The sequence below is a fragment of the Tympanuchus pallidicinctus genome, unplaced genomic scaffold (assembly GCF_026119805.1).
Source record: "Tympanuchus pallidicinctus isolate F22 unplaced genomic scaffold, pur_lepc_1.0 scaffold2, whole genome shotgun sequence".
Classification (NCBI taxonomy): domain Eukaryota; kingdom Metazoa; phylum Chordata; class Aves; order Galliformes; family Phasianidae; genus Tympanuchus; species Tympanuchus pallidicinctus.
In genome coordinates, this window is record NW_026294721.1 from 40,762,322 (window position 1) to 40,789,456 (window position 27,135).

A 27,135-nucleotide genomic window follows, 5' to 3' on the forward strand; every position below is an offset into this window, starting at 1 on the left:
TCATAAAAATAAAAAGGAGAAATAGGGCTGATGTCTGGGTTGGGCTGCAGGATCCCCAGAGGTGCTGGGGAATGGCAGTGAGCAGCTGGCCTCACACGCATCTTGGTGGCATTTCACCTTTATGTGTGCCTGTTTTCAATATGAAATGCATAAAAAATCTTCCAAAAGCTAACATGATTTTCATGGTATGTTGACAGACGAGCAAAGCAGTCGTAGGGGCTTTTTACTGTGAGGAGTCCTGCTCCAGGGATACTTCGCAATGTAGCTGGACTCTGGTGTGGGGTTTCCCTTGGCCTGGCTGCCTCCCTTCTGTGCAATGTGTATTTCACTGGGGTCACGTTACAAATATACGTATCAGACAGCACAAAGGTTTTCTGTCCTTTTGCAGGATGGCCTCACCTTCCTGCTTTCCTTACGACATTGTGATCTGAAGCTTTAATTCTCTGGCGGGTGTTATATGGTATATTTTTTTTGAGCCCTCTGTCTCTTGGCTCTAACGATACCCTTTGCTCTGTGACTTTATGAAGCTGCTTTTTCTAAATTCTGAACTTCAGTTCTTTTTAACTTTTATTACGCATCATGTTTCAGTAGAATATCCTCTCACTTCCACAGGTACTGTGCTCTCCTTAAAGTATTTGTATAATTTTTACTGCGTGTTGCAACACCATTCCCTACTGTCTGTTTAAATTCAGAATTTCAGATGTAAATGCTGCTTTAACGTTACTAATGGTTGCCTCTAATATCGTTATCTCAAAGTCGTGTAACAAAATCTCCTACAGAGTTTCATCTGTGCCTTCTATTTTAAATGCATATTTTCTTGGAAATTGGCAGATGATGGGCTGCTTGGGATTTTCTAATCGTTGCTCTTCTCAAGAGCTAGGTGAAGTTGAATATTCCCATTGAAATAGACCGAGGGCTTTGGAACACGGCAATTTGTACCTTTTAGAAAGCCGCACTGCCTTGCTTTTGTCTCAGAATTTATTATGCTTCCCAAGTATAATGTGACACAGTGAATAGGGCAGGGGGTGGGGACATCGTCTTCAGCTGACACCCCGCTATCAGCGGGACTGTGTTTCTGGCCGTGAGATTTCACAGTCATTGGTCGTCCAAAGAAAGCCTTTCCATCTGAGGATTGGACAAGACGATGCGTCAGTTTGCTGCCCGTCTCCAAGGTACTGCTGATGCTGCCTCCACAAGCTGGCTAACGTCACAGCTCCATCACCCAGCGGGGTGTGGGCTTTTTTCTCCTCTCCTCTGTTTTAATTCTGTATTTGCTTCCTCCTGCATTTCTTAATCTGTCTTCTGCCAAATGCTAACAGCATGATATTTTGCAATCATTTAGGTGAATACAAGAAGGACGAACTCCTGGAAGCTGCTAGGTGAGTGCTGCTTAGAATATAAAGCATATTTTGGGGGTGGAAGGAGGAGAGGAAAAGAGATTTTCAGAACAGTGATGTTTTATCATTGCTTTTCCATGAAATGATGCAAACAAACCACTTAATTAGCATAAATCTCTTTGGACTTTCCAGTATGGTACAAACAGGAAAGCCTGTTTATGTAATTGAAATCCCCCATCGTGGTGATTATAAGGTTAATATTGAGATTTTTGCTTTAAGCTGCTAAAATCCTCTTTATCATTTTGTAACTGTTCTTTTCAGGGACAAATTAAATATTATAAATGATCCTTTAGGGGTTTTTGTTGTTGTTGGGTTTTTTTGTTGTGTTTTTTTTTTTTTTTTTTTACTACTATCTTGGGATTTATTTTGAAAATAGGCTTTACCAGAGAGGACATATGGAAGCCTATAGAAAAGGTGTAAAGTTCAGTCTTATATTCCAACGATGCTTTCATCCTTCCTTTTCATAGCACAAGACCATATTTATAGTCTGTTTATCCTTCTGAAAAATGTCAGGATATTGGTATGTAATTATTCCAAATGTTGTGGGCCGTATGCTAGGTAAAGGTATTTAATTCAGGACAAGCAGTTCAGCAAATGGCTTTCAGAGGATCTGTAAAATTAGATAAAAGAAAATATAGGATGAGGTTAAGGAAATAAATGAAGTGTGTTTTTGCATAATCTATTATAATGTTATTTCCTGTAATTACCCTTGGTTTTGAAATGTTCAAAAAATCCTTTGGCCATTTGACATTCTCCCTGGCAGAGTACAGATTTCAATGTATGATACTTTGATGTCCAGCTCCTTAACAAATCTTTTGCAGAGAGCTGTGTTTTTTTCCCCTTTTCCTAATTCCCTCCTCTCGGCTTACAGGAGTGGTAATGAAGAAAAACTGATGGCTTTATTGACTCCTTTAAATGTGAACTGCCATGCAAGCGATGGGCGCAAGGTAAGTTAAATAGCTGTTTTATACTTCCGTTTTTTGAGAAAGTCCAATTTAACCATAGTGAGAAGCTTAGATGTATAAATCCAGACCATGTATTTGGGTGAAACCTAAATGATGCATTTTTTTTAACCATCAAATTAAATGCTGTTGCACCTGACAGACCAGCAGTCAGTAGATGTGGGTTTTGTTTGTCTTTTTTCTTTTAAATGCCAGACCCTGGCATATGTGTAAAGTGAGACCCTAGGACAAAACCAAAATCTACTGTTGCACTTGAATAACTGAGGGAAGGAAGCTGTTATTGTGTGTGAACATTGTCTGAGTGAGGCGATTTGTATTCAGCTTAGCCTCTAATGTGCTGCCACATAGACTGGCAGTGTATTGATGTGATTAACACCTTCTGCATTTTCTTAAAATTTGCCTTATTGTTTTGACTTCCTCTGTCAGAGATATTTGAACAAGTTAAATTAAGGATTAGACTGAAACTGGAGGAGGGAAGAACACAGCGAGAAGAAGATAGTACCGTTTATGATGGTTGAGACATGAAGATACTGGTCTGTCTAGACTGTTGGATTTTCAGACATTGCGGTTTTTATTTATTTATTTTTAAGTGTACCAGAACATTCCTAATCTGCATCTATTAATCAGGTCTCTCATGCGACCATGCATTTCACCCTTGGAGAGGAAAGCATGGGAATGTTTTTTCCTGTGTAGTGTGTTGGTGTGTAGTGTAGACCTCTGCCCTTTTTAGAGCATTTATGAAACTGCATGGTCCCACTGAAATCCGTGGAGATGCACCAGATTACAGTGTCTTTTCATTAAAAGACATTGCTGATTTTAAGGATATTCTTGTGAAAATAACTCCAATTTTTAATACAATTTTAAACTGTTTTCTCAGTTGTGACAACTGTAATGCCTAGTATGTGGAAGAAAACCCAGTCAGTTTTCAGATTGTTTACGTTTAGGACTGATCAAAATTTCAAATCTTTTAGATGTTTAAATCAGTTAACTTTATGACCTAGGAACAGTCAACGAGGGGCTTTATTTAGTTTATCTGTATTGGAGTGGATGGAATACTCCACATATTTTAAGATTAAACATACTGCCCGTTGTACTTAGCTTCTCTTTTTCATTTCTTTAAAGACTTTTCTGTTCAAATGAGGCTGCTTTTGGATATGAATAGTGGACTGCGCTATAATAAGTGCTGTGATATGCAGCAATGCATTACTGAATAATTGAGTTACCATAACTATTGATTTAAGGCCAAAGGTAGAGTTGCGATTTCTCTCGGTGAGGAGAGGTATCAGGCCCGGCAGATATGTCTTCTGCAATAATTCACTCTAAAATGAAGGGAAAAAGCTCTTATTAATTTAGTAGAAATTCATGTATTATTGCATCCTTTGAATTAGTTTGGAAATTTATGCTCAAAACTCAGCAAGCCTACTGCAGTTAAGATTATTCAATTTGGACACTTCAATGACTTGTGTGTTTGGTTGCTAGCAAATGTATTGGTTATTAAAACTCCTTGAGAATTAAGGCTTACCATCTGTATTGATAAGCTTTTAAAATGATGCCTACCAGATATTCTTTTCATCGTATATGTGCACACTGTTTTAAGGTAAAGTAAATCTCCACGAAAAGTGTGCTATGTAACTGTTAAATGTTTTAAGACATGACTTTCAGGTTCTGGGCATTTTACCTCCAAAAGTTCTACTGCAAGTGAAGGGAGCTTGTCAGTCTACAGCATAGCTTTCATGTAAATCCAAGTCTCTCATGGGGTTGCTGCCTCCAGGTGATCTATGGTGATTTCCCCTAGCTGCAAATTTCTCCATTTCTGAAGATATATTTTTCATTCCTTGGTGGATTTCAATCCTTGAAGATTTTCAAGTCTCAAACTTAGCACAGCGTAAGGCAACAGACTCGGTAGGGTGTGAGGGCAACATAGACATCTGTAGAAACTCCTGCACATTTCTCTGCTTTGTGTGTTAATCTGCTTTGCACACTTTGGAAATATCCAGCACTATTTTGCAAAGGGAACAATTTAGTTTTGTGGGTGAGGAAATTAAGGTGAGCCACAGTATTGATGTTTCATACTCAAGTCTGTGAATTTCCAGAAGGCGTCATCTATCAGCCATTGCACTAGAACTGCTGACAAAATAGCAGAACAGTCACTGTATGGTTGGTGCTGCTTTGTTTACTGATGTGTGCAGTTTGTTTTCTTTTCTGGAGATCTTTTCTGTGGAGTCTTTAAATTACCCGTGTGTGCTGAGAGCTGGTGTTCCTGAGTTTCCTACACACCAATCTGCTGGGAATGTGTGCATCGCAACCAGATAAAAAGGATAGAACATCAAGACAGTAGCTTCTTGGTCTGAAACCAACTTGTGTTGGAAATAACTAAGATTTCCTGCGTGCTGTGTGTTTCTTGCAGCCTTTTGGAAATACATTGATGGATTGATAGGTAGAGTCTGATTGTTAGTGGACGTACTGCTAGAACAGGTACAGCTGATAACCATCGCTCTGTTTGCTTAGCATAGAGATCAAGATTGAAAGAAGTGGAAACTAAAATTTCTTCTCTGCCAAGAGTAAGGTGAGATTACTTTGGCACAGTGGAGATGTTTGCATTACTGAAGCTCTTGAACTGTTTGAAGAGAAGATTCACTCTCTGCTGCTAGTCTTGCCATTATTTTCTAGAGGGGAAAGTAAAGAAGTAAAGAAGAAAACTGTTTTCATACACTACTGTATGAAAAATACACTGAAGTGTTATTGCATACCAATAACAGTTGACGACCAAGAAAAATCAACAGTAATATCCTAGATAAACAACTATTTAGTCAAAATCGCCCATTACATAGCTTGATAAAGTATTGGCCTGTGTGTCTGTTGAACAAGAGCACAAACAGTACTGCACAAGTATCGAACTATACAATGCAATGTATGTAAATTGAAGTATTATACAAAGGAAAGGTGTCAAAAGAACTGCTGTTTTGTTGTTGATGTTTTCTTTTCTAAACAGTCTGTTTTCTAAAAGCTAGGCTTGAGTTAAAATAGTCATTTCAATGCCATTTAGTTTTGGTTTGATTTTCTTTTTTCAGGAGAACACTTGAAAAATAACAGAGATGTTAGGAATGTTACAGGAATAGGCTCCCCAGGGAGTTGCTTGAATCACCATCCCTGAATATGTTTAAAATTCATTTGAATGTGGTGCTCGGGGACATGATTTAGTGGAGGATTGTTAGAGTTAGGGTAGTATGGTTAGGTTGTGGTTGGACTTGATGGTCTGTAAGGTCTTTTTTAACCTGAGCAATTCTATGATTCTGTGACGTGGTGTTAATATTTAACATGTGACTGCCATTTTACATCACTTCTACTTAGTATGCTTTGCAAAGTATTTGGTGAATCAAATTGGAACTTATTTAGACAGGATTCTCCTGCGTACATGCATACTCCTGGTGTGTCTGAAATTTCACTGTCTCTAGATTCTGAGCTTTGCCAAACTCTGTTTATATATTGTATAGTTATAATGGTTTCTACAAGATAGGCTACAATTGAAGTTAATGGGTGGTACTGAACTTTCGCACTGTTAAAAAGTCAAGCCATGTATTTAAGTGTCTACTGTGTATGGTAAGCAGGCTTTAGACATTTGCTTTAAAGTCTTTGTTACTGTTCCTCAAATTTTTCTTTTTTTTTGTCCAGAAGTACCTTTTAAAGACCAACTTTGGTGAATTTTCCAAGAATGTCGACTATCTAATATTCTAAAACAGCAAGATCCTGTGTTCTGCTGGAAGCTAAAACTGTGTGTATATATATATATATTTTTTTTTGCTGTGAGAGCTATATTTCTGATGTTACAACTGTCACAGCTTACCTAAGCAGGTAGTTAGTGTCAAAAGAAAGGCTTAAAATCTATCAGGGTTGCAGGTTGAGTTACAGCAATCTCTCAGCCTGCTCATTTCCTTCGAGAAGCTGTTATGGAAGCTTGAAAGGTGTCTCAGGAAGAAATTGATGTTGCATCTGTTATTTTCTTAAAATACAGAACTGTCTGAACTAGTAAAGACATTCTGGTTTTAGTAATTCAGATAAAAAATGTTATTTATAAGGCAGACTTCCTTCCCACATCGTTTCTTGACAGCTTTCCAAAGTGAGCTACATCCAGCTGACATGGTAGCTATTAGCAGTGGAAGGATCTTTTTTTTTAGTTGGATTTTGCTGGATATGATATCCATCTCCTGATCTCTATTCCACATGTTTGAATCATGCTGGCGCTGAAGTATTCAAGTATATAAGCCTTGGTTGTTTTACAAGCATGTCTGCAATTTGGCAGTGTGTTTTTTCTACTCTTTGTGTTTATATTTTGTATGAACCACGTGTGGGGAAAAAAGGAGACAACCATAGTGTCTTACCTGTGAACATCAGCTTGTCTCACATAAAATTGTCTGGCACAAGGCAGGGGTTTTTACCAAAAAGTGGTATAGAAAGCCATCCCTCCACAGCTCCATCATTTACCTTCCTATAGCTTTGCTTCTTGCCTCACCTCTTTGAAACCAGAAACTTAGGAATTTCTGCTATTAGTGGTAAGGAGACTGTGAACAACACACTGCCATCCTTAGCCAGTGAAGGTCTATCCTGTATATGTGGCAATGATCCCACAAAGAAAAAGAAAATATATATAGATAGATAGATAGATAGATGTATTTAATAGGAGGTCATTGCTAGAGAGGGCATGTGTCCTACTTCATTTGATTTCACTGTAGTCTTCTGGCTCCCAGCACCAGGCTCTCATGACTTATTATGGTGCCTATCCAGTGTTTTTTCCTATGTCCTTAGACAGCCCTGACTCCAGAATGCCAGTAGCAGACCTTTGCATGAACCCTTTTGATAAATCAAAAACTTGACTTTTGCGTATATTATAAGAGACCATGTCTTTAGCTCTTTCCTTCTTGCCATACAGTCACTCATTTTTGTGTGCAGTGTGTGGAGTTCATGGATGCAGGGTCGCAGATATAAGAAATCCATCTCTGAGAGGTCTGCAATGCAGTGCTGGATATCACGCCCTCACCGCATTTCTTCTCTTGCCTCTCCTCTACTACTTCCTCTGTATGCATAGCCAGCTTAATCAGCCTGTGAAACAGGAGCTGAGAAACAGAAAATTAATCCTACCAGAACCAGGCAAGTTACCTCTTCCTTAACCACAGAGTCTTCCAGTCTCTTGCTGGTAAATGGATTTGCCAAGCCCTGTTTCATATTCTGACTGTTCTCAACTATTTTCAAGAAAAATTGTGCAGTTGAAAAGAAAATTGGCTTGCTTTCCAGTTTCTGAATCTGTATGGAGCAATCAATCCACGTTTTCACAAGCTTTTTCTTTGCAGTTGTTAAGCCTAGAAACTTTGACAGAGGTTGAGGTTCTCTGGTAATCAACTTGTCTCTAGGATCTGGGGAGATGAATTAAAATCCACCTATTGAAAGATTTGTGGTCAAACTGTGTTGTGACACTGTAAGCCTTTACAATTGAGTGTGTTTTTCTTTTGCTATGGCAGCAAAAATGAAAATTAATACCACATAAATGCATTGGTCTGTTTGTACTATAGATGATATGGGCTTTATTCATATGAATGTTGAATATATTCTGGAATAATTTATTGAAATTTCACATGTAATACCAAGAGTATTGTTTAAATATTGTGAAAATGACACTTTTATAAAGATAAAGGATGCATATTTGAGCAAAAGAGTTAGGAGCAGATACCTGACACAAGGCAGTTCTGTCATAAACAATAGTAATTATGAATATATGTGAACTCTACATGTACATATATCATGTATAATAAAATATTTGGAGTCACAATTCACACATATTATTCCCTAAACTTTTATGAATTTTTTTCCAGCTGGAATGAATTGTATGTCGTGTTTGTATATCGGAAGTTTCCAGTCCCACAGCTTTTCTGCAACACCAAATACTTGTGTTGGAGGATTGGAGCAAAGGAATCATACATAGAAATCAGAGAGCAAAAATAATAGGATTTTTGTTGAAAGCAGGCATCCTGACAGTGTATGTATTTGCGTGATTCAGACAGATGCTCTCTTAGTTTAATAATAATAGGTTTTAAAAAATCACTAACTAGAAAATATTTCTTGAAAAAGGCAGTTTCACAGAATGCATCCAAAACAGGTATTTCAGAATAACTCTGCAGGCTTTGCTGCATCTGCTTATTTGCTACGTTAAACTTCAGTCTGATTTTGATGAAGTACCACAAAACACGTTTGTGGATGTGAAAGGAATGTGGGAGGGCCGTATAATGTATATAAATACATATGCATTTATCTCCATATATATTTTTAAATTATATAATTGTATATCTTTATACCCCTTTTTATATATTTAGCTGTGTGTACGTTGTGTGCATTTAAATGTGTGTGTGTATCTCAGAGGTATGGCTAGGTAGTATGTTATTGCCTAGGGATAAATATGAGCCAGAGCACATCTGTTTTTCCAAGATAATTTTCTGGGGAATGAGAGAGGGTAGAAAGAACATCTGTTTCTGTTGAAAACAAAAATACTATTCTGAAAGCTAATTGTTTTAAAAATGTGTCATTGTCAAAATTCCCTATAGCATTTTTTTCTTACTTTGGAGATTTAAGAGGTATAGATTGTCTTAAATTGTATTGCTGTACTCAGTAAGGGCTCCATGCCAATCAACTCTGTATGCTTTTATTCCATCTCAGATATAAAGTCACTTGCAGTACCTTGGTAAAGCAAGTCAAAAAAAGGGGGCAGCTTGGGGTTGGGCTACAAGTCGTTATCCAGAGATCTGTTTCAGCCTCAGTTAATCTGTGATCCTTATGTACTCTTTCTTATGCCTTGTGATCCCCTCTTATTTCATCAGTCAAACACGGCAAAGTGGACAGTATGATTGTCCCTTGAATTTGTGTATGAATGAATGACTTGGCTTCATTGCTATCTCTGGTGTCACCTAATAGCCTGCATATAGCCCAAGGTGGTATTTTCTGCATAAGATGTAAAACTGATCTACCTGCTCAGATTCTGTTATGAGCTCTTAAATTCTTTTTCTCAAATATTTTGTATATTTCAGTAAGTATCTCTTCTCATATTGTTTTCAGATACTATTCGAAGTGTCTAGGAAGAGAATGTGTTTTTGAAGATTGGGAGGAGATTGACTCTGTAGTCATTCTCTCTGTATTGATCTCTAAAAATCAGGAAGTCTCATTTGTTATGTCTTAGTGTGTTTTTCAGAATACCTCCAAGTTTATTGGAAATAAACTTTTTTTCCTTCCATACCTGATCTGTATTCCCTTGATGACTAGATTCCCACAGGGGACAGCTTCTTGCTTTATGCTGTTCATCTTCTGTTGAGACAACGAGTCAGATTGGTAGATTTGAGCAGAGTCATTTAATATTTTATGCACATTAATTAAATGCTGTGATCTGGATTTGGCTGTCTGTTCACAGAGCATCCAGAGATTTGAGCAGTGATGTTTCTCCTATTACAATTTTGACTCCTTCCCTCCAAAGTGCTTGCTGAGGTTATACTTATGTTGTATGTGGGGCTCAGTCTGTGGACTTCATTCATTTCATTTCTGCGTATGGTTGACTCCAGGGAGTGCTGTAGATGCCACTTCTATCCTCTGTGTCACTTCCCTCTCAAAATTCTTGCACGTGAGAGTTACTGAGAAGCCAGTCATTCCATTTTCTTGCTGTTTTTCTCTTTTGAATGTGATATTAGAATTCATTGTGGCCTCTCTGCTGTCTGAATTTTCAGCCTACCATTGCCTTGTCCCACCAGGTTGTCCGCTGGATTTTGTGATTCTGATAGATTTGAAGAAGGATTTGCTGCTTGCTTAAATTCCTTCAGCTACTCAATGCACAAACTATTTTTGCCTGCCTGATTGTATTTTAGTCCACAAGATTTTGTGATCCTTGTGATTTCCCTTTAGCTTGTAAATTCAGCTATTTGAATAATTCCTGCTTAAGTGTAGTAATCTCTTTCAGTTTGCTGTTCAATCACACTGACTTCTTTCTGGAGTATTTCCTAGTAAAAAGTGCATTAGCACTGTGTTTATGTCATGAGCTCTGTTAGTCTTCATGCTGTCTGTTTAAAAAAGAAACAAAACCAAAAACATTCTTAGCTACCTCTTTTAGTTATTTTTTCCAAGCTTCCTAATTATTTCATAGCTCTCCTTTCTGAAGATTTGTGTGGCCGCGCTCAATTATTTTACCAATCTTTCCCAAAGCCCTTGTGTTTTATGCCTTCCTTGCCTCTCTGTTTTCTCCCAGCTCATCAGTTATCAGTTGCTAGCATAACCCCATCGTTGACTTCATAGTTTAGGTAGAGAGTTTAGCCATCAGTTTAATGCTAAATGAAAAGAACTGCAAATACTTAAGTGCAAGGAGAATTGTATTTACATAACCATTTCTAAAACTGCGGAATAAGTTGGTGGAACAGGGAGGAGACGAGCAGCAAAAGGTGAGGAAAGTGCCAAAATATGGCATTGTACTTAATGATGAATGTCATTGATGGACAAGAAAATTGAGGTAATTTGATTAGTCTTTTCTGAGTAGTATAATACACTTCTACTTAACTTTTTAATTTCAAAGCATATTAAAATGAAGTACAAGGCAGATTCTCTATTTTGCAAGGCTGCATGAGTTCTGAAAGGGAACAATGAAGTCTACTTGACTAGATTACAAATGCATTAAACTCTAAAACTTGTTAATTATCACAGTAATGAGAAAAGAACTTCTTTTTGTATCTAATTTTGTGAGTTATTTTAGACTTCGTTTTAATTTGATTCCAAAATATGAATTATAATTTTTTTTTCACTCTCAGAAGTAGAGCTGGAATGCAATCAACTTGCAAATATTGTTCTTAACAGAGTTCATTCTCACCCCACATTCAATAAAATGAATAAAAAGTGTTGGCTTGAATGTCCTGTCAGCAGGATGTCCCATCAAGGCCACATTTTCTTAGAGGTATTTCTTCTTTCTTATTTCTGAACTTGAAGCTGAAATGTTTATAGTTGGAGGTAGAGAGAAGCAAAGTAAATACATAAAGACAGAGTGGGAGAAGTGGTAAAAACAATGAGAGGTGAAAAGAAAATGGAATAAATAATTGACTGCAGTAGGAAGATTTTGATAGCAAGTGGAAATAGAAGAGATTGAAACAACAAAAAATGCAGAGTATTGGTTCTGGGATGTTCCAGGGTGCATCCCTTTCACATTTTGTTAATGCTTCATGAAGATTACCACAGTCATGTGGTATGGCTTTTTGAAGAGGATGCTCTCATTAACAGTTGTGCTGCCATCAAGGTGTTCCTTGAAAAAGAGAGAACAACCGTGTGAGCAAGTAGCTAAAGAACAACATTATATAGCTTCTAATTGGCTGACAAGGCAGGTAAAAATGTATGAATTTGTTCTGAAACAAGGAAGAAAGTTGTCTTATTGTACTCTCTTGGAGTGGTAAGCTCTTGCAGTTTTACAGGCAGAAGGCTAAGGCTGTGGGCTATACTGGCTGTCACTAAGATGCTTTAAAAAACTGCAGGAGTTTGGCCGTCTTCGCTCAGTAGCTCAGACCAGCAAAAGTAGCAGTTGTTCTCCCTTGGGCACTACACTTAAATCACATCTTCCACCGTGTGATTATTTATAATAAATAACAGATCCAGCTGTTGAGGTGAGAACCTTTCATGCCTGGTGTCTGTATGTCTGGTCCACAAGCCCAGATATTTCTTCTCTAGCTGCTCCTTCAAGTACTAGATGTTTGAATGCCCTCTGGTGACTTGGGTAAATGACCTTGCAGAGGCAGTTTCTTTTAGTCTCTGCCTTCACAAGAGGCAATGTGTCCTTTTTTCATTTAACTTCCTAACAGATTCCAAATAATGAAGGAACAAAAATGGCCCTCCTGGATGCAGTGATACTGCAAGTAATTCCCATATAGAGTTCTACCTTACCTCAGAGTATGTGTCCTTTCAGTGTTAAAAAACATTCTTTTTATTGTCGTCAGCAGTGATAACATTAACATTTCCTTCAGAAGAGAGTAAGAGAGTGGTTGTTTCATCCTTCTGTTAGCTCAGCAAGCTGCTGCTTCCTCAGCTGCCAGTGTCTGCTGCAGAAATGTATGCTTCTCTGCTCCTCCATTTCCTCTCTCCATGTTTTGCTGTGTTTTTGTCACTGACTGCTGCCAGAGATATATTCTGAGCTTCTGAATCTGGAAAAAACTGCAAATGCTGATTCATTGTAAAATCTCCCAAATTTGTTTTTCGTAATACATTTTTGTTCCCAATTTAAACCTTCATTTGCACATGAAAATGGAACAGATTCTCCTAAGAAACCAGTTTTCTGAGAATATTGCTGAAGTATTTCTGAAGAATGTTGCTTAGCTTTTCTGTTGAACTGGTCTAGCAAATGTTTAGTGGATTCACATATGTGCAATACAGGACAGTTTCAAGAATTGAGGGCTTTTGCTTTTTAATTAATTAATAATGGCGTCAAGGGCCACTAATGCACCTTTTGTGGTGCACTAGGATCAGAAGTCAGAGTGGTGGCTCCCTTTCAGAATTTCTCCCAGATATTTAGCGTTACCCCTTTGGTCTCTGCTTCCAGGTCAGATCTTTGAATATGCACTCTAAAAGTAATGGCAGCAATTTAGTATGGAGGTGTTAGAGAACTGAGGTTCCTAATTAACCTTCAGAAAGCTGAGATGTCTTTTATCTCTTTGCCTTATCTGCTTTTTCTCATGGGTCAGATTGAATTTAGCTTTTAAAGTTCATTTGGAACATGATTACTGCCTTCTGCCTCACATTGGCTCATTTGGTCCTGATACCTTTCTTGTAGGTTGTGATGATCCTTGAGGTTTGACTTTTTCCTTTTTTCTGAAGTAATCAAAAACAAGAGTTTTCTCTTTTGTATAGCTACTGTTAAGAGAGTAGCTTCCAAGCTACTTGGAGTAAGGATTTGTCATCCTGCTGTCAAGGATAATAATCTCCATAATTTTGAAAGTCAAATGTCAATGGAGAAACTGCTGGGCAAGTTGACTGTGCTTCACTTGTGACATTTGGTAAAGCTCTCTGCAGATGAAAATTTCTTCTGCTGTGTAGGTGCTGCAGTGCTGACATGATTTCTCTCCTCTCAAGAAAGATGCCCTTGCCCTTTACCCTCTTGTGCTTCTGGGCACATCTTCCCCTTACCTGCCTCTGTTTCTGTGCTAGCAGGTAGAGTTTTTGAGCAGAAAAGTGAAAGCAGCCGTTTCTCACTCCTTCTTCTGTTAACCTCTAAGAGGAAGAGGAATTGTTACTATTTCTTATGTTTTCCCCTGTGCAAGGCGATGCTTGTCATCTTTTTTCCTTTCCACTATCTCTGGAATCTGTGTAATTGAAAAAGCTCTGCTAATAAATCTTCTGCCTCTTACTTATCAATTCTTATCTCATACACATTCTAATACTTCAGAATGCTTTGGGAAGGTATGCCATTCATGATACATGCTTTGTACCATGACCCAGATGGTACAGCACCTGAATACATTTCTGAAGGTATTCAGTTTCAGGGAGAATTTCTTTACAATGAAGATATACTTTTTTTTTTTGTGAGCTCAATGCAGTAGAACGCTTTTTTTCAGAGGTTGTTTCCTGTTATTTCAGAAAGAGTGAATTCTAAATTGTTGATTTTTGTAGCGTTTGGGATGACAATGTGTGAATGAGGGAATCGCACTAGTTAAGATTATTATTGGATAGTGTTATATAGAGATTCTGCTGGCAGAGAGATGGAGCAGGCAAGAACAAACATGACTAGTTCTTAAAACAGTTCTGTAGTACTGATCATGTGTGATGTAACATCATTTCCTAAGGTCCTTCAGTTTAAAGTTACCCATGAAGTGAGATATCCAAAATCACTCTGAAAATGCAGCTTTGCTCTGAGGCTGGGGGACATGTTACCATCTGAAAGCTACTGAAAACTCTTTTGCAAGATAGGCAGGGATGCTGGTGGTGCTTGGAGCCAGCATTACCATGTTGCCTGTGGCTTATTTGTTGAAACTGATTTTCTGATTTTAGTGAAGGTAGTTGCTCAGCAGCCTGCAGATTTGGCAATTCCTTGGTGCCTCCTTTGATTTGATGCAGGTGGGCAAGGGACAGCAAGACAAAAGGCAGCTGACTTTGAGCAGCTCATCAAGCCAGCTGTTGGTAAGAAAGCAGTGTGAAAAGCATTTAAGGCTCAATGGGAATTATATCAGGTTGTTGTACATACATTGTTTAAATCTAAAATTGCTTTTCTCATATTCCCAGGCAATACATTTTCAAAAAGACTGCAGGCAAGAAATGGCTTGAGTATAAATTGCAGCAATGCAAGCTGACAGTGATTGCTATCTTGTGTACAGGGATCTTACTTGAAATGCACAGTACCTGTTTTGACTCAATTACAGATGCCATAAAACTTTAAAATAATGTGAGCATATTACATGAGAGTCTACTTTACTTAATAAAAGTGGAGTTGTACTCTTCTTAATTACACTAGAATGTAAGAGAATGTGATTGGTTTGGTAATTGTGAATGTGAGTCTTAAAGGTAAATGCCCTCTGGGGATTCTTATTATTAAGCCTCTTGCCAGATAGCAAGCAAGCCAAGGTTGTTGGCTGCAGCTCAGTAACTCCTGTTGTTTTGGGGAAGGAATGGTTTGTTCATGGATCTCTGGTGTCTGTAGGATCTTGCTAAGGAAGAAGAGGAAGTAGCACACATTCCTGAAAGGCAGGGATGTGGGATGTCATTGCTTTGCTTCGTGTGACAACCAAAGCCATTGTCAGACTAAACAGTGCATGGGATATTTTTGTAACGTTAACAATGGCATAAGTTTTACTCACACTTTCATTAGTGTTTATGGTATGCAGGAACCAGCTATTTTATAATGGCAGCAGATGTGAAAGAATTTAATACCTTCTAGATCATTCCAGGCTGTTAGTTCAGTAGTAGAAACCTTTCTAGAACAGAGTAAACGATCCTAACAACTTGAAAAGCCAAACAGCTACAGACTTGATTAGTTTTGGAGGTGGCTTTTTGTACTGTGGAGACACTTTAAGGATCTTCAGGTCAGAAATGTTAGAGATAGTCATTTTGAGTGTGTGTAGAAAATAGCACAGATGATTCTGAAGTTAAGTATTATAGAAGTTTGCATAACTGCTTTCTAGACTGAGTTATCTCAAAGTGTTTCTTAGAGACACCCTGTTCTGTCATTGCTGACAGTAGAAGCTGTGTCATCACTCTGGCATACAGGACACTTGGTATATGTCCAACTAGATTCTCTTTCTGAAGCAAAGTAGCAAGGTAAAACATTCAGACTGCTCCAAAGCATGGTCATGCGAAATGCATATTAATTCCTGGAAATCCCTTTCATTTATGAATATATGGTGCTTGCTGCCGCTTCCCACAGATGAGACCATTTGTCTGGATTTGTTTTCATCTCTATAACAGTGAGAATGTGATATCTCACCTGTAAGACTATATAGTGATGTTTTAGTACCTACAGTAAATCTGTACTTGGCTTAATAATGTGAGATATGTCTTTATGTGTTCGGGCTGATTTAAGCACAGGGTTTTAATCAAATAGGAGTGCATTGTTTTATTATGTACTGCAAAATGAATAGTAAGAAAAATCCCTTTAAACTTGTCTACTTCTCAACCTTGGGAAGGAGCAAACAGCAACAGCATCACCCAGTCATGCAAGTGATTAGTTCCTTAAGACTAAGTCTCCACACAAAACTTGTTTCATAATGAAAACTTAAAATAATAGAACATTGGAAATTATTATTGTCGACTTAAAAAGCTTTCATTATCAATTGTTAGTAATTAACTGTGGAGAAGGATGTTACTGTTATTCTGTTATTATGCTCTTAAGTTGCATTAATACTGAAGATGTGTATTCTGCAGAAAACTGCGAACTGCATACAGTTTGCTCTCTGTCTTAGCATAGTACACTGGCAAGGTGCTGCAACTTGTTTGGTGCAGAGCTGAATATAAACACTCCTGCAAGGGGATAATTTTGTTCTGCAATCCGATTCTTGAGCACTTACTGCAGGAAGACCACATATAAGCAGTTTCACAATCTGCAGCTTGAACTGAATAAATTTGCTCATAAAGCTTTAAAAAACACCAACTTAATTATGGCGTTTAAAAATAAAACAAAATTCCAGCATTAATAACAAAATAAAAACACAACAAAGAAGACATTGGACCATTATTTAAAATTAGAGAGATGTAGATTCTTCCCACCTCCAGGAACATGGATTTGGTTTGACAACAGGCAGGGCGTGTATGTGTTATGTATTTGTTGACTTGGCCGATGACAGAAGAAAAGTGCAACTTAGCCTGATCCAATATGTAAGGGAAACAGAGTACTTAAATATTAGGAAATGAGGCACAGAACTCTGTGGCTCCCGTTCTTTACCTTGTTCTGTCTTATTTTACAGTCAACTCCTTTACATCTAGCAGCAGGCTATAACAGAGTACGAATAGTCCAACTTCTGCTTCAGCATGGTGCAGATGTTCACGCAAAGGACAAAGGGTATGTAAAGTGACTTCATTTATAATCCACTTGCAGCAGTGGTTTGCTATTAACCAAGGTGACAAGTTATTTCTCTGCTTAATGTTGAAACATAATCTCAGATACTTGGCTGAGAATGTGATGTTTGCTTTAAAAGTGTGTGTTTCATGACAAATAATCTTTTTTTACTCTCAAATAATAGAATAGGTTTGCCTGCCTTTCTTTTAAAGTTTCCTATTACACCTTTAATTTTTTCAAGACATTTTTCCTTGCATCCCTGCAAAGACTTTGCTGTGGTGTCATGGACTGGTATCCTAATTTTGGCAACAGTAGCAGGGAGAGGATGCATGAGCTCAGTGGAAAAAAAAAAGTGCATTGAAAAATTTCTCCACAATTTAGACTTCTTTATGTCTTATTGAATATATACATGTGGATGTAATTCCAAATCACATCAGTGATACCTATGGACTCAGAACAACAGGTTCTTAGAGATCTACCTTGAGTAACACTGCAAGCAAAAAGCAAGATGTACTAGAACCTAAACTTCCCTTTTTGCAGTGAGGACTCTAATGAAGTAAATTACAAGAAAAATTATGCAGCAGTCAGAAATCTGTAGCTACATATGGTACATTGTTAGCTATTTGATTCTAAAATATGAGGTGAATTTTCACAATGGTCAGATAGGACTGAGAAAGCTTAGTCTTAACAGCAGAACTTCAGTCGTATGTTTCATATTTGGGGCTTGTAGGGCTGTTAATGAGTGTTCTCTCCAGCTATCAGCAGGCTTGAGCCAGCCTACTATTAAAGAAGACTTTAAATTAACTCCCCAAAGTAGTCCTAAGCATACTTAAGCTCTTGAAGGTTAATTATTGTAGCACTTTATCTATGCATTTACCCTTAATGGCTTTGATTAAAATTGTCTTAGAATGCGTCATGACACATTATGTATGCCACAAAAACACTAAAGATGCATGTAATACCTGTTGGTAGATCCAGACATTTTTAAGCAAGTTTAGGTATTTCCCACCATTCAGAAATTTGAGTGCAACTTTGTACAACGTTCCCACATAGATGGTTTAATGAGGCTGGAATGATCTACTTGAAAAGTATTGCCATGTGAAAAGCAATTAACTTGAGCTTGAGAAGAGGATAAGAGAGGGAAAGAAAACAGTTGCACATACCTTTAAACAATTCAAATACGCTAAGATATGTTTAACAGCCCTGTGAGTTCCCTCTCTTTTTTTGTTTTAGTGACACCGTGTGATTGCAGTGTTTGGGGAGGGGTGGTGGTTTTGTTTGTTTGTCGTTAGGTTGGTTTCCACTGTTTCATATTAATAAATAATTTGTAAGTAAGCAAGCTAGTCTAGTGCTTGCTTTTCCAGTGTTCTTTTTGCTAACTGCAATTCTGGGAAACACTCGCTATTTTTCATAAATGGTGAAGGTTTAATTGTTGTTTTCAGTGTATTATGCATTCTGATTTGTTGAGCCATAACAAGCTTAGCTTGCTTGGCTTGAATTAAACTCTTCTGGTTTTCTGTAATAACTGTCCTCTGCATCTCCCTTCCAGTGCATGGCTTTTTTTTTATTACATATCTTGTGCTTGTAGCTAGATCACTTTCATTTATTTCACTAGTGTTATTTTTAAGTACGACTCCAATAGTATAGCTGTACAGAAAACACATGGACCTTCTTATAAGTCTCTGGCAGGGATAAATAGGTAAGACTGTGAAAAATGCAGTAAAATGAAGTAATTCCACAGTTGGGAGCAGCATTTCAGTCTGCTGAGTATGGATATCTGTACATTGTCAGAATATTCCCAGGAGTTACACTAGCATTATCTGATGAGTTCTGCCTTTATATGGCATTTGGTATAAGCAGGAATGCATGTTTAGGCTAGAACAGAATGTTGACTTCTCCTAAGCAAATTTAATGTGGAATGGGTTTCCCCCTCCGCTTAGCTTCATGAAAGATAATTTTGAAAACAATTTATACTAATCTTACTGGTAGATTAAATATCCGTGGCTTGCAAATTAAAAAAAAAAAAAAAAGCTTTAATGCAACTTGTACATAACGTATTTTTTGAGAACTTCAGGTATTTTCAGTTATTTGTCAATCTTAATTTTTAAATATCTTAATGTTTAGGTTTAATTTGATTTCAGTTGATCTCTCACTAAGGATTAAATAGTACTTTCTTCAAAAATGCCACTTGAATAAATTTGTCATTTCCCTTCTTTCATACAGTGGTCTTGTGCCTCTTCATAACGCATGTTCATATGGACACTATGAAGTTACAGAGCTACTACTTAAGGTAAGCAGGAGGACAGAAAGTGATTATTGTAAATTTAGATGTGTTTGAATTGTTCATGCCACATTTGAAAAGGAAGATCTCTTCCTTATTGGGTTTCAAGCATCCTGTAATTTTGAAAGCATGCGACTTCACAGCTGTGGTTTTTCTCTACCTGATTTATTTAGAGAGATTGTAGAGTTTAAGTAATATGAATTAAAAATAAAAATAAAAATCTGCTATTCTAGAAAAAAAATACAAAAATTCCTTTTTTTTTTCAGGATTCATCATGCTTTTATACGCACAGATTTCTATAATTCATTTTTGTGTGTTCATATGTGAAAGAATGGAACTAGTTTTTATAATGAAAACGTGCACTTTTAGTAGTTGAAGATGACTTCCTACTGACAAAAGGCTTTCTTTCCTGCACTAGCATGGCGCATGCGTTAATGCAATGGACCTCTGGCAATTTACTCCCTTGCACGAGGCTGCTTCCAAGAACCGCGTAGAAGTCTGCTCCCTCTTGCTGAGTCACGGTGCAGATCCCACATTAGTCAACTGCCACGGAAAGAGCGCGGTGGATATGGCTCCGACACCTGAGCTAAGGGAGAGGCTGACCTGTAAGTATGTTCAGATTTGAAGCAGTTCTTGGCGGGTGTAAAGGGGTGCTTTTCTTTCAAAGCAACTGCTTCATAAATCACAGATAGATGCAAAGCAGCAAATAAATGGTAGATGCGTTTATTGTTTTGAAGTAGATACCTCTAATATGCCATGCTTTTTTAACGTCTGGTGGGTTTTTTTCCACACTGAACGTTTAAGGCCAGAAGATAGTGCTGAATAAGTGTCCACTGGTGATTTTTATACTTAAAGTCTCATCAAGCCACATAAGAACCTCTATGTTGGATCTATGAACACTCAGAGTAACTTCCAGAAGGTATATAGCTTTGCTATGCAGGCTTGAATAGGGAGACATTCCAGCAGCTTCTTTTGTAGTCTTTGCAATCTTCATGCTCTTTGTATAATATGCTTCACCTTTCGTCTGAATTTGTGTACCTTCATTTGCCCTCTTTTGGCAATTTGTTTTCTCGTCATTATAAGCGGTGAAAGTGAGACAAGTGAAACGAGACATTATGGAGTTACAAAAAAGACCTTGAGAAGTACATTATGAACTCAGTTTTATATTGTTTCACTTGTAAGCTTTTGATTTTCTGTCACCTTTTGAGTATAGCAGGAGCCCCCTGATACGTTAAGAATGTGATCCTGTATGACTCAAAGTCACAGCTTGTCAGGTTGCTGTCTGTCACTGTTCTTTGCCTGGTAATGCAAAAAGTGAGATAATGTGCTTTCCTAAAGGGGGAAAGATGTTGGGGTTAATGTCTTTCAGCTACTTCTGATCTCTCTATTCTGGACTGGCTTGGGACGTGATGCTTCTGACTTTGAAGCAGGTTGATTTACCAGTCGCTTAAACTAACAAGCAGAAATTTACATCTACTTAAACTCTGTTGTACTTTTGTATTTATAGATATTAGAGGGGGCTAGGGAAAGATTCGTATCCATCAGTAACCACTGAAATGTGTACAAAAATCTGAACTTTATGGCAAATTTTCTATCTTTCTGATGGAACAAGCTATTTTGCATACCCACAATACCACGTTTAGTATATTCTTGAATTCTTTGGTTTCATTCCAAAGAATATATGTATAATACATTAATTATTTCAGGGCTTCTTTTTAGCTGTACTTGGTGTAATGCTGTCTCTAGAAAGAAATTTGAATTCTATTTGAAATGAAAACTTTTTTATAACCGCACATGCACTGGATGTCAAGACGACTGGGAGAAGAAAGCCCTGCTTAGCAAGTTAGGCATTTCAAGCCTGCTTATGAAAAGAAATATATAAGCAAAACTAATATTTATACTGAGATGACTAAGCTTTTTGTTTCTCATTCCCAGGTTCAGACCTCATTGTTGTTAGCTTGCCTCTTATTTGTGTATTTGAAGAGAAATGCTTTTCATCCTTCTTGAAAACAGTTTTCAACTTGAACAAGCTAGTTGCTGAACAGAAAAAATTGTGACCTAAAAAATAAGTTATTTTAAAAAAAAAAGTAGTTACCTACGTGCACTTACAAGGATATGACTGCACTCAAAATCTTTGGGGCAGATTGGCTTCAAATACTTAGCTGGTGTAGCTTTCTTTAAGACGAGTAGTTGAACAGTTTTATTTAACTGATACTTTAAGGCTTTATGATGAATTATTTATAGCTATAAATACAGTGAAGTTTTGAAAAAGCAGCTATAGTGCTTTCTCTCTGTAGAGCCATGTAGGAGCTGTATGCTCCTTTGCACATGTGACAACTGAACTGATCTATATATGCTTTTAATATCTAATGGTTGAAGAAAAAGAGGGAGAAAAATGATAAGCTTTTTATTCAGGGAATCTCTGTCCTTCTTCAGAATTCACTGTGGTTTCAGTAAGCCACGTTCTCTTTCCGTTCTGTATCCCAGGACAGCCACCATACGAAGATGCGCAGAAATACTGCTGCTGCTTCCTAATATGTTCTGGCTGCCTTTTTTGAGTAATACCTGTAAAGGTGATGTGCTGAATGTTAAATGCATCACTTTCTCCAACAGATGAATTCAAAGGACATTCTTTACTGCAAGCAGCTAGAGAGGCGGATTTAGCCAAAGTGAAAAAAACGCTTGCTTTGGAGATCATCAATTTTAAGCAGCCACAGTCACATGAGACTGCTCTGGTAAGATTACAAGGACAATCCATTTATTTCGTGATAAATGTGGTGGTGGTGCTAGTTGAGATAATATTTCTACATTATGAACATTTATTCATCATCTGAGATTGAGGATTTGCCATCAAACCCTTTGTATTTTAAAAATAAATCTCAATTACAGAAATAATACTATGTGATTTTTACCACGTTTTTCTTTTTTCCTATTTGATCATAGAAACCTTCTGGCCAGGGCTCACCTGTTTTCACTTTCTTCTGCATTTTTCCCCATAAGAATGTTCTGCTGTTGGTCAGTTGTTTTGCTAGACTTGATAGGTACTACATGAAACCTGTGTCTTTCTCATAGCAGGAGAAAAGGCTCAGTATGTTACTTGTTCAGGCAGAGATACCACAAATTTTGTTCGTAAATTGTGTAGCCTGATGTTTAGCAGAATAATTAGGACACGAAATGATGCATCTCAAAGTTTTCTGCCATCTGTGTTGTTGAAATAGTGCTTTATATTTACTTCTTTGCAGCACTGTGCTGTGGCTGCTGTGCATCCCAAGCGGAAGCAAGTTACAGAACTGTTGCTCAGGAAAGGAGCCAACGTTAATGAGAAAAACAAAGAGTACGTTTCTGAAATTTTTACTTTTTCAAAGGACTCTGTCATAGGAGGGTAAAAATAATATCTCTTTCTTGGTCTAGTTTCATGACACCTTTGCATGTAGCGGCCGAGAAAGCTCATAATGATGTCATGGAAGTTCTGCATAAGCATGGAGCAAAGGTAAATATGTCCAAATATATTTTATGGGAGAAGGCAAGAAGGGAGATTGTATCAGTTAAATACAATGTTAGTTTGCATTATAGCTGTTGCCTTTTATTTTGTATGTCTTGTGCTTCTCATGTCAGTCTTGAACGATGTTTATCTTAAATCAGTACAGCATGTCCAGGAATCCCATATGGAAACTAAGTCTTTTCTCCAAATAACTTAATACAGGATTTAGGAGTTCATCTAACTCATTTTTAATGAATCTCATTGTTCAGTTGTAATAAATGTGCTCATGTAGTTGACTTTTGTTGCCTTCTCTTGACAGCTTGAAAATATCAAATACAGGAGTTTGCTAATGCTAGATGTGGTAGTCTAATGCCAGTCATTGTTTAGCACATGCTTCCTTCTGCCTTTCTTGATTCTTCTGGCATCCCATTTAGCCCTTGACTGATGCTTAACAATGTAATTTGTGAGCCTATGTTGAAGAGTATGTGCAGCAAGTTATTAGATAAAGGCAGAGGAAAGTACAGAGTTCTTTATTTAGTTTTCTTGCATCTTTCAGAAGTATTTCAGAATTAATCTTTGAGTTTCAGTTGATTCAGTAGAGGACTGAGTGATCTTGATGAAGGATTTACAGTTATTTAAAGAATTGCTCTGAGTGGTATTTTCCTGTGTTTTTTTGTTCTTCTGTGTTGTTTTTTTTTTTTTTCAATTGACAGTATGCAAATACAAGTGTAGTTATTAGCCCTGAAACTAATTCTTTCCTACTATTGTGTTATGTGTTTCCTATGTTATTCTCAGTAAATCCATTCACATTTGTGATCAGCAAAGCACTTAAACACTTGACAGGTGCCTACTCCTAATTAAAGTTACATGTATGCTTCCATACTGCACTGGATCCGGTCTCTCTTTCTGTGTCCTAAGTTGCTTAGCTGTAAAATGCAGTCACGGTTCTTAACAGAAGATAGATCATTAACGTTTATGAAGCTCTGTGAAGTTCCCAGATGGGTTATGCTCTCAACTCTTGGTCTTCCCTTCATAAGAGAATGGTCATTATCACCCTTATAACTCTTCTCATCACTAGCACCAGAGTGAATCTTGTAGCTCAGGCAGCAAAAATGGAATTTGCTTTCCTGCTACCATGTGTGATGACACTTCCGTATCTCCAGTGTAAATACCCAGCACAAACTGGGATTGTTTGCCTTTTTAATGTATTTGACACAGCAGTGCACAGACCCTGCCTGTGGTCTTACAATACACAGAGAATCTTGATTTTTTTATTATGTGTTTGTATTCATGCTCTGCAGCACAGTTCTTCTGTGCCAAGATCATTAATGAAAATATTAAATTATTGTGCAGCCAGTCACTGAAAAGGCTTTCCCCTTTCAGTACTTACAGTTCTTCAACCAATGTTTATTTTTTCATATTTTCATAGGAGTTTCTTGTTTGATCCTTTAACAAGTGCTCACTGAACTGTAGATAGTTGAGGCTTATCATACTTGCTTTAATTTGAAATCATTTATACTGTCAAAGGGAGGATACTAGATGAGCTGCCTTAAAAATACTTTTGGAAAACAGTACTTAGAGACTAACAATTTGAAAAGGGTGAATAATTAGAGCAGAACTTTTCTCTTGAAATATGGTACCAAAAGGCAAATAGAACTGATTCACAGAAAAGCATCCAGCAGTGGACTTAGGAGGCAAAGTCATGTAAAGCTTTGTGGTTTGAGAATCATTTGAGGTTGCTTCAGGAATGTAGAAGAAATCCTGTTGTTCTGCTGTGTCAGACAGCAGAAGTGAGGTAATGTGAAATACGTGTGTTTGAAGATGCTCTTTTGTTCTGGGAAGTGAGACAGAACACAATAAAGACTGTTTTAGGGAGTTTGTTTGGAATGAACAAGAAAATGCTGATGAACTAGAACTGAATTTAATTATCCTGATTTTTTTTAATCATGTTAACTTGATTTTTGAAGTTTGTCAGACCGATGAAAAGTGAAGGACCATTTGAATAACATGCACTTGATCTAGATTTATTTTGTGGAAATATTTGAGAACACTACTATTGCAGAAGTCAACTTATACTCACAAAATCATGTTATTTTGATGCCTTGCTGGCCCTTACTGAGGACACAAGTCTCTCACATCACTTGCACGTTAGTCTGGTGTACCCCACACAGTGTCCATTCTGAGTTCAGTGCCCATGCTTTCATTAGCTTGTTGAGCTTGCAGAAGTTGCACGCGACAGACTCAAAACGCTTTTGAGTAATTTGGATGCAGAATACATTTGTGGACGTGATGCTTAGGGATGTGGTTTAGTGATGGACTTGGTAGTGTTACTTCAAGTGCACTTGATCTTAAGGGTCTTTTCCAACATAAACAATTCCATGATTACCTTTCCAGATTTTAGGTAGACACGTGCTTATTACGGGGAATAGTAAGCACTGGAAAAATAAATTTGCTTTCAGAAATGGAGTACTTTTTGGATCGTGATGGCTAACAACACAAAAAACTAACTGTGTGGTCTTTTGTGTAGTTCATCTTTTCTTACTCATTAGGTAACCTAGCATAATAACACTAATATTAAGCTTTTATGCAAAATGGATATCTGTATAACAGATGTCTAGGTTGTTCACGAGCTTTCAGTGTGAAACTGGACCTTTTTCCTTTTCTCCCCTTGACATAGATTCACACCAATTTATAATGCTACACAAAGGGGAGAAAAAATAAAAAGGAATAGATTACAAATTGTCTTCAAATTAAATGCAGAAGAAGAGCAGTTACAACTCTTCCATTGCAGGGAAGGGTGCTGTGCTGTCTGAGCATGGGTTCCATCCCAGATTCTTAGAATTTGTATCTTTTAGAAAGACCTCATGGAAAACTGTAGCGTGGAAGCTGTTGTGTTTTGTGTTGCTTGTAGTGTCAAGGAGTATGAAAGGTTTTAGGGCATTTGATAGCAAAGGAAAGCTGATACGCTTATGATGTCTTGCAGAAAAGGCTCCTAAACTGCTGCTGAGCTGCAACAACTGCTTGACAGCAAAAGGAATATTGAATAGCTCTCTGGATGATGCTCTGAGTCACCATAGTTCAGGGAGGAAAAGTCTCTTGAAAATGGTTTCCTATCATCAGACACTGATTTACTGAACAAATATATAGGTAGAATGAGAGAAATGAAATAACAGAAGGAGTTGTATATGGGATATTCTGTGCACAATGATATCTTTCCATGAGAAGTCTTACTTGAAATTGCTTTCCATTTGATAACACCATTCCACTTTCATGTTGTAATTCGAGCGATGGAGTGACCATATGCATATTAAATGGTGAAGAAGGCAGATTCAGAGACAGTATGATGTGAAATAAAAGCTATCCAATCAGTCACTTTCACTGACAAATCTGCAAGGAGATATAGTAACTAAGAACTACTACCTACTCATTCCGAATTACTTAAAAGGAGGATCAGTTGAATGCTTTTAATTTGTTTAGGGCAACTAGAACTATTTATCTTCTTGGCAAACAAATAAGACAGTACAGCTTGAATATTTTACATTTTGTCAAATAGAGCTTAAATTTCAGCTTTGAATTTCACAGAATATGTTAGGTTTTTAGACCTGATGTTGAAGAGTGGCTAACCCAGATATGTATTTTACTAGGTTTGATTTTTGAGAGATTAACCTCTATTTGTATTTATTTCAGGAATTACAAATTTACAGTGGCATCTCTTGATTGTCAGATTCTTCATTTTGAAATAAATTCTGATGCCTTCAACCTTAGTGGAATACATTCTTGAGTTTCTTTTGGGTTTGTTTTAGACATATGCTGGGTGATTGGTGAGAGCAGCTGTTTCACAGTGAACACATTCCCTTTAAAATTGCCCTGTAAAATAATTCTCAATTCGTGGAAGAATAGTTTCCTTTGGTGTATGCATTCCTCTTGGTCAGCTGCAGCCCTTTCTGTCCCAGAAGTGGGCATGCGTGTCTTCAGGAGGCTGCAGTTCTGCCACAAGAGTTGATTGTTGACAAAGATAGTTATTTGGAGGTGAAAGGAGACCTGCATAAGACATGTGATATGGTGGATATGATGACTTTGCCAGTGTTCCTTTCAAGTGAATGTTAGCATTTTTTCCAGGTCACAGTTGCTATCAATTTGTGCAGTGTGGATGCCTTGCTGCTGTTCTTCCACAGTTTGTTCCGTACAGGAGTATTGAATATGGGAATCCAGTGTTACAGAAAATGCTAACTATGATTGTCTTTCCTGGCTAGCACAGTAGTACCATCTACTTCTGGAATCCACAAGCCTCTTAGTTCTGTCTTTGCTACTAACTGTGCGTAGCTTGAGACTTGTGCTCCTGTCTGTGTCCTTATCTGTAGTAAAACGTATCTGATGTCCTGAAACAGATGAGGGTCATCGCCAGAACAAAGTTATGGATTTGGGACATTCAGCATCTAGTTAATATTTATGAAGGCAGTAAGATTTTGTTTAAAACA

General features: G+C 37.5%; 1 protein-coding gene across 1 annotated transcript in view; it reads left to right on the forward strand.

Moving 5' to 3' along the window:
* TNKS (tankyrase) overlaps nt 1-27,135 on the forward strand; it is a 105,886-nt gene that overhangs the window by 51,762 nt on the left and 26,989 nt on the right. Inside the window, exons 4-11 of the mRNA XM_052682269.1 lie at nt 1,343-1,379; nt 2,269-2,344; nt 16,804-16,898; nt 19,119-19,185; nt 19,595-19,781; nt 21,790-21,911; nt 22,419-22,510; nt 22,588-22,666. Coding sequence (XP_052538229.1) covers nt 1,343-1,379; nt 2,269-2,344; nt 16,804-16,898; nt 19,119-19,185; nt 19,595-19,781; nt 21,790-21,911; nt 22,419-22,510; nt 22,588-22,666 — 755 coding nt within the window. The remainder of the gene's footprint in view (nt 1-1,342; nt 1,380-2,268; nt 2,345-16,803; nt 16,899-19,118; nt 19,186-19,594; nt 19,782-21,789; nt 21,912-22,418; nt 22,511-22,587; nt 22,667-27,135) is intronic.